Source organism: Theropithecus gelada, chromosome 20, assembly GCF_003255815.1.
Source record: "Theropithecus gelada isolate Dixy chromosome 20, Tgel_1.0, whole genome shotgun sequence".
In the NCBI taxonomy this organism is placed as follows: Eukaryota; Metazoa; Chordata; class Mammalia; order Primates; family Cercopithecidae; genus Theropithecus; species Theropithecus gelada.
The window spans coordinates 31,289,291-31,297,766 of record NC_037688.1 but is presented as its reverse complement, the minus strand read 5'-3'; the positions used below and the strand labels follow the sequence as shown (position 1 = coordinate 31,297,766).

Here is an 8,476-nt window from a genome sequence, read left to right as displayed (position 1 = left end):
AATAAAATGCCACATCAAAATAGTCATATCTAGGGGCTTTTTAAACCATTTCGGATGTTAAAAAGAAACTGCAGTACCCAGCGTCATGCACTGCTAACTGTTGTATGGTGGAAGGTCATTAGTGTGATACCTGTGCCTTCTTGATAAAAATGGGAATTATTACAAAGTACTTGAGCTTTGGGGCTATGTTAATAAATTAAATTTAGGGACTTACAAGGATTCAGTTGTCTAAAATATAGATCTGCTGTGTGTAGTTATAATGTTTAATATGAAATAGATATTTCATATCTATATTTGGAAAACATAATATGGAAATAACTGTCCCTATAATTGTATGAGAAGAATAAAAACAGTTCCTTTAGAATTCTTATTGTTTTCTTTATTCTTCTTCAGGCTAAGACAACGCATAGCTTTTGGTTGATATAGGTAACCCTGGTTACCACTAAAGGGTGATCCCCTTCAGATAATAAACCCATTTAATTCCAGTTTCACTCCCTTCGCCAGGAGGGCAGCTCACAATCAGCTTGGTGGTGATGGGGGTTTTGCTGCCAGACGGGTTTCCTTCAAAGGAGACTGTGATGTTGTTGATCTTCTTGGGCCGCACAGACTCTACAGCACGAACGGTGAAGGCTGGGTTATCCACGATAATGGAGAAGGTCACCAAGTGATAGAAAACATTCTTGAAGGGGATGATTATGCTGTACCCGGCTCGGATTGGGAAGGGACCTTGGGGCTTGGGAGGCAGAGCCATTCCAAAGAGGGGGATGATATACTCTCCACCTGCGAGCGATGATAGAATTAGGATGCCCTTGGTCTCACCCAGGTGGCTGGGCTCGAAGAAGACTTCCACGCTGGCTTCAGTGCCTCCCTGGCCTCCTGCGGCTGCATTAATGAGTTTTTCTGCGTGGAAGTCTGTACAGTCGGTCTGAAAGGGCAACAGACAAACTTAGCTCACATGAGATCCTGAAGAGCACACCAGGAGCTCAAGTTCACCCCAGTCCCTCCACTCCTGGACATCAAGCAAGATGTCTGTGTGAGACTGGGAATGTTATAAAGTTGTGTCCTTATAACTCCCTTGCAGGGTAGGTATTACTAATTATTATTTCTCTTTTGCTACAAAGAAACAAAGGCAAAGAGATGTTAATAATGTGTACCGAGACACACAGCCAGATTATGTTGACAGGGTAGTCATGGAGGCTGGTCCCCTATATCCGGTTCTTTTCTTCTATGAACGTGGAAAACCAAACGTTCTGGCTCCTAGAGGATGGGTGGCGCTAGTTCCAGACAACTAGCTGTGAGCAGAAGTGAAAGGTGTCACTTCCATGCTAGAGCCTTTCATTGCCAATTTCACTCCTGTCAGGGTCTTTTCACGCCTCTGATACTGTACTGGAAATATTTGAGATGGTGCTTGAATCCCAAGGGACTGAGATGAGCAGGATCCCCTGCTGGCCTCTCTGGAAAATTGCTCGAATGAGAAACAAGCCTTCATCTTAAGCCCCTGTGGTTGTTACTGCACATAACCTAGCGTCTCTTGGCTGAAACAACTGATCAAGAGCCTCTGCCTCTTGTCTACAGCCACAAGATCTCTGATTTCACCCGGGCATGTGACTGCCCAGTACAAAAACTACCTTTCCTAGCGCCTTTGTTGACAGGTGTGGTCCTGTGAAGTTTTGTTCCATGGAATATTGGTGGAGGTGATATATACAACTGTCCCCTCTTCCCTTGTAGCTGGCTGGAATATGGATGTCCTGATAAACCATCTTGGCCCATGTGGACCAAAGCAGCTCCCTGCAGAGGGCAGAGCATTGGGACAGAAGGTGTCTGGGGGCCTGGTGTCAGCGAGCTGCCATTCCAGCTCAAACTGCTTATGCCCAGACTGTTATCTGTGAGAAAAACCAACATCTAATTTGCTGTTATTTGTGGTTTCTGTTTTTTAGAATTTTATTTTATTTTTTTTACACAGAGATGAGGTCTTGCTATGTTGCCCAGGTTGGTCTTCAACTCCTGGCTATAGCGATGTTCCCACCTGAGCCTCCCAAAGGGCTAGGACTGCAGGTGTGATCCACTGTGCCTAGCTTTGGGTTTCTGTTTTAGTAGTTGAACCTATATTCCAACTGAGGTAACAGCTAATGTGTATGGAGCACTTACTATAGGCTAGGCTCTAAGAAAATGGCTTTAGATACATATTTAAAATCCTTACAGCAATCCTGCAAGGTTGGGGGGTATTATCCCCATTTATAAATAAGCTTAGAGAGCTTAAGCAAATTAGTCATACAAAGAGTAAGTGGTGAAGCCAGGACTCCAACCCATGTCTGTTTGATTCCACAGCCGATATCATGACCACTAAGCTATACTGTCTCTCCCTATGGATCACTGAGCGTGCTGTGCGAAACAAAACTCCCCTACACTCCATCACAGCTTGCTAAGACAGAAAGTCTATAATGGCAGAACCCAGGCCTGGTGCTGTTTGCTTCTAGCTAGGAGTTTCCAGGCTAGATTCAGGCCTCTGAGGCAGGTGTCACCATGGCAACGAAGCACCTGCGTCTCTCTGAGTCTCACATTCATGCTCCCTCTGAGTCTCACATTCATGCTCCCTCTGAGTCTCACATTCAAGCTCCCTCTGTGTCTCCTCCCATTGGTTTTGAACCCAGCGTTCATGTGAAGGAAGGGCAGAAGGTAGAGCAGGGGCCACTCACCCTGCAGTAGTATTCTGTCCTCTGCCGTGTGTAATTGATGAACTTCACAAGGATGATTTGGCTGCTGCCAAGGACAGTCTGGAAGTGAACGGGCTTTTCCGGAAGTGCTGGCGTGGCTTTCAGATTGAGCTCATACTGGTAGTAACCCAAGTCAGTGTTGTGCAAAGTTAGTCTTCCGAAGGTTTCTCCAGCTTTCAGGGGCTGGAATTCAAATGAGAACGTGCCCTGGAAGAGAAAACAGAGGATCCTGTCATGCTGAAAGGCTAACTCATCGCCTGCCACCTAGAGAACTGCCCAAGGTTCCATAGCGGGTTGGGGGCAGAAATAGTGCACATGATTATGCTGCTCTTGCTCCTGGGGAACCTCTGTCCAAACCAGCCCACCCTCCCTCCCCTGTACCTCTCCTAGCTTTCTCCAGTTCAGGTGATTCTATATCTGGAATCTCTATGAATCTAAGTGCAGGTGCTGGACCCTCTCCTGAGAAGCACACATAGGGAGATGTGGAGATGGGCGAGTGCTGCCAGTAGGAGGGCTGAAGCTTAGGCAGCTCCTTCTTTGCTCATCGTCAATCTCAAAACAGTGTCCTGGGTTCTGCCATCCTCCATTATTACTCACAACAAAACAAAGCAGAACCAAAAAGCATTTCTTTTTTTTTTTTTTGAGACGGAGTCTCACTGTGTCTCCCAGGCTGGAGTGCAGTGGCGTGATCTTGGCTCACTGCAAGCTCCGCCTCCCGGGTTCACGCCATTCTCCCGCCTCAGCCTCCCAAGTAGCTGGGACTACAGGCGCCCGCCACCGTGCCCGGCTAATTTTTTGTATTTTTAGTAGAGACGGGGTTTCACCATGTTAGCCAGGATAGTCTCGATCTCCTGACCTCGTGATCCACCCGCCTCGGTCTCCCAAAGTGCTGGGATTACAGGCTTGAGCCACCGTGCCCGGCCAAAAGCATTTCTTATATAGCGAAACAAGGGAAACAACTCAAATGTACTATTAGTAGATTAAACAAATTACGGTTTTCTCACTTCAGTGGAATATTGTGTAGCCACTAGAAAGGATGAGGTAGAGCGGGGCCGGGCGCAGTGGCTCACACCTGTGATCCCAACACTTTGGGAGGCTGAGGCGGTTGGATCACGAGGTCAGGAGTTCGAGACCAGCCTGACCAACATGGTGAAACCCCATTTCTAAAAAAATACAAAAATTAACTGGGCGCAGTGGTGCATGCCTGGAGTCCCAGCTACTAGGGAGGCTGAGGCAGGAGAATCACTTGAACCTGCAAAGCAGAGATTGCAGTGAGCTAAGATCGTGTCACTCCACTCCATAGCTTAGGCAACAGAGTAAGACTCCGTTTCAAAAAAAAAAAAAAAAAAAGAGAACAATACACATTGAAGTGAAAGGTGTTGATGTTTAAAGTGGAAGAAAGGAGGTTCCAGAAATGCGTATATAGTATGAGCTCTTTTTTGTGAAGAGTATGTCTATGCATGTATAGAAAGAGACTGTTACAATATATACCACACAGTTACCAGTAGTTATGTTAGGGTGGGAAAATGGGATTCTGGAGACTTATTTTCAATTTCATATGCTTTTATATAGGTAAAATTTGGTTTTACTATGAGTAGGTATTTAAAAAAACAACTAGTTTTTTTTTTTTTTGAGACGGAGTCTTGCTCTGTCGCCCAGGCTGGAGTGCAGTGGCCGGATCTCAGCTCACTGCAAGCTCCGCCTCCTGGGTTTACACCATTCTCCTGCCTCAGCCTCCCGAGTAGCTGGGACTACAGGCGCCTGCCACCTCGCCCGGCTAGTTTTTTGTATTTTTTAGTAGAGACGGGGTTTCACCGTGTTAGCCAGGATGGTCTCGATCTCCTGACCTCGTGATCCACCCGTCTCGGTCTCCCAAAGTGCTGGGATTACAGGCTTGAGCCACCGCGCCCGGCAAAAACAACTAGTTCTTATTGAAAAATATCAGAGGCTGGGCGCAGTGGCTCACACCTATGCTTTGGGTGGGTGAGGCAGGAAGATCACTTGAGCCCAGGAGTTTGAGACCAGCCTGGGCAGCATAGCGAGAGCCTGTTTCTACAAAAAAAAAAAAAAAAAAAAAAAAAAAATTAGCTGAGTGTATGTAGCAGCACACGCCTGTAGTCCTAGCTACTCAGGAGGCTGAGGCAGGAGGAGTCCTTGATTGTAGGAGTTTAAGGCTGCAGGGAGCTATGATCATACCACTGCACTCCAGCCTGGAAGACACAGTGAGACCCCATCTCTAAAAAAGTTTTTTGAAAAAGAAAAATATCAGAATAAAAAGAGGATATCACTGAAGTTATAGATGTTTAACAAAAAAGAATATAGTACAATAATTTAGATAATTTTACCACAATTTAAAAACTAGATAAAATAGACATGTGTATAAACAAATATAACCTATAAAAACAGACCCCACTTTGGGAGGCCGAGGCAGGCGGATCACCTAAGATTGGGAGTTCGAGATCAGCCTGACCAACATGGAGAAACCCCATCTCTACTAAAAATACAAAATTAGCTGGGTGTGGTGGCGCATGCCTGTGATCCCAGCTACTCAGGAGGCTGAGGCAGGAGAATTGCTTGAATCCGGGAGGCGGAGGCTGTGGTGAGCTGAGATCACGCCATTGCACTCCAGCCTGGGCAACAAGAGCAAAACCCCGTCTTTGGGGGGGAAAAAAAAATCAGACCCAAGAACATATAGAAAATCTACTTAGTTCTATCAATATAACCATTAGAGAAATGTAATCAATAGTAAAAAAAAAAAAAAAAAAAAAAAAAATCCTTAAAGAAATCCCAGGTTCATAAATATTTACTTGTAAGTTATACCAGACAATCAAGGATGAAAGAATTCTAGTATTCCACAAATTCTTTCGGAGAAAAGACCAAGAGGGAACCCGCTCCAACCAGCATAAAGTTGATACCAAAATCCAACAATAATAAGAGGAGAAAGAAAAACTGGATGCCAGTCTTTCTCCTGAACATAGTGAATTTTAGAAGATGGCTGGGTACAAAGTCATTATCCAAAATAAATGAACTGTAGCCAGGTGCGGTGGCTCACGCCTGTAATCCCAGCACTTTGGGAGGCCGAGGCAGGAGGACCATTTGAGGCCAGGAGTTTGAGACCAGCCTGGCCAACATGGTGAAACCCTGTCTCTACTAAAAATACAAAAATAGCCACGTGTGGTGGCGCATGCCTGTAATCCCAGCTACTGAGGAGGTTGAGGTATGAGAATCGCTTGAACCCGGGAGGTGGAGGTTGCAGTGAGCCTGATCATGCCACTGCACTTCAGCCTGGGTGACAAAGCGAGATTCTGTCACAAACAAACAAACCCAAAATAAGTGAATTGTAAAAGATGATGGGGTATAAAATCAATATACAAAAATCAATTATATTTCTATATGCTTACAACAAATAATGAAATAAAAAAAAACTATTTGTAATAGCATCAAAGTATATAAAACCTAGAAATAAGCCTAACAAGAGATGAATGAAGTCTCTACATAGAAACCCCCCCCCCAAAAAAAAATGTTATTGAGAGAAATTTAAAAAGACTTAAATAAGTAGAGATTTGTTCGTGGATTGGAAATCTCAATATTGTAAAGATATGAATTCTCCTTCTAATACACAGGCCCAAGATGGTCCTCAATAATCCCCACCTCTGGGGATTCCCAGCCTCGTGCAGTCTTCTCCCACACGATACCGACCTGTGTGACCATCGGCATATGGCAGAAAAGATGGCATGTCACTTCTGAGATTACATGATGAAAGACTGTGGCTTCTATTTTTTTTTTTTTTTTTGAGACAGTCTTGCTCTGTCACCCAGGCTGGAGTGCAGTGTTGCCATCTCGGCTCACTGCAATCTCTGCTTCCCAGGTTCAAGCAATTCACTTGCCTCACCCTCCTGAGTAGCTGGGACTACAGGCACACGCCACAATGCCCGGCTAATTTTTGTATTTTTAGTAGAGATGGGGTTTCACTGTGTTGGCCAGGCTGGTCTCGAACTCTTGACCTTGTGATCAGCCTCTCTCGGCCTCCCACAGTGCTGGGATTACAGGTGTGAGCCACCACGCCCAGCCTGTGGCTTCTATTCTTGTGCACTCTTTCTCTTAGATCTCTCATCCTAGGGGAAGTGAGCGAGCTGCCATGTTGAAAGCAGCTCTAGGTAGAAACCTACATGGTGAGGAACTGAAGCCTCCAGCCAACAACTGGCAGGGAGGTAAGGCCTTTCCAGCAACCACATGGGTGAGTTTGGAGACAGTAAATCCAGCCCCAGTCATGCCTCAAGATGACTAGCGTCCTGGCTGACAACCTGATTCCAGCCTCCTGAGAGACCCTGAGCACAAAGCACCTGGCCAAGGTGCTGCTCTTGAATCTTGATTCTCAGAAACTGCACAGACAGTAAATGTTTGTTGTTTTAAGTAATGTTAATTTGTTACAGATCAACAAATAACTAATATAGTCTCAAAATAATCTATAGATTCAATGTAATCCCAATCAAAATCCCAACAGGTTATTTTTCTTTACTTTTTATTTTTTATTGAGGAAATTGACAAGCTGATCTCAAAATTGATATGGAAATGTAAAAGGCCAAGAATAGCTAAGATACTCTGGCAGAACAACAATATAAGAGGTTACTAAGTCTCAACATAAAGCTGGAATTATTGCTTGATTTACCAGACATCAAAGCTCACTCTAAGTGGGTAGTAATTGGGGTGCGCTGATATTGGCACAAATTCAGTAATTAGATCATTATGATATCACAGAAAAGCTAGAACAGACTCGTGCATAGATGAACTTGATTTATTTCATAAATGGTCCTGCAGAGCAGTGGGGGAAAAGATGGCCTTTTAAGTAAAAACAGTATGAGACAATTTATATCCATTTGGAAAAAAAAACTTGACTTCTGCTCACATGTGAAAAGCAATTTCAGGCTTTAGGCAAGATGATTGCAGCAGCATAGTTTGGTATCTCCCCAAATCTCCCCGCAAAATGCACAGATCTACTAGGTTAACAGCAGCAAGAACACATGGCCACGATTTATAACAAAACTCAGTGAAAAGGTAACCCCTGAAATCCCAAAATACGACTGGGTAGGACCAAATTATCAACAGCTAGCAGATGGATGCAGTATCAGCCACTATAGGGGAAAAGCAGAAGGAAGGTAAAAGAGCATCAGTCCTGACAGCCCAAGAACCCAGAGTTGCCTTTGAATTGGGGGCTCTCATGCAACCTGGAAAACTTTTTTTCCCTTGACATTGCATGAACAGGCAAAACCTGGAAAACCTGATAGGACAATTTGACAACAGCAGCCTAAGCTAGAGGAATAATTTCGGGCTCCAGTTTATAGTTAATTGCAAAAACTGTTGCGATAAGATTGGACAATATGGGGCAGTATAGGCCATTTGAATGCACAAAACCAAGTGACTGAAGCTCCTTCCTAAGATAAAACTCCTGCACTGACAGAAATCTACAAAAGTAGAATCTATTTGACCGTAACAGAGACACTAGGGGTAAAGGAAAGATAGAGTTCAGAAAAAACTGGGGATGAGAGCAGAGAAAATAAATCTTAAAAGCATAAGGCTGTATTTGGGAAAAAAAAAAAATCAACATTTTGCAGTTACAACAGAGGAGAAAGCCTTAGATACACAGGTTACCCTCTCTTTCCAACAGTGTGGAAAAACCTAACATGAGCAGTGGAAAAAGAAGATGGTAGAATTATACACAAAGTTATCATCTTAAAAAAGTGAATGTGAGCAGAGTAACAATG

At 44.2% G+C, this 8,476-nt stretch overlaps 1 protein-coding gene across 1 annotated transcript in view; it reads right to left on the bottom strand.

Moving 5' to 3' along the window:
• Positions 1-249: 249 nt before the first annotated feature.
• The window catches only part of HYDIN (HYDIN, axonemal central pair apparatus protein), a 421,369-nt gene continuing 413,142 nt past the window's right edge, over positions 250-8,476 (bottom strand). The window contains exons 86-87 of the mRNA XM_025370321.1: positions 2,697-2,921; positions 250-925 (exon numbers count right to left, since the gene is read on the bottom strand). Coding sequence (XP_025226106.1) covers positions 443-925; positions 2,697-2,921 — 708 coding nt within the window. The 3' untranslated portion in view covers positions 250-442. The remainder of the gene's footprint in view (positions 926-2,696; positions 2,922-8,476) is intronic.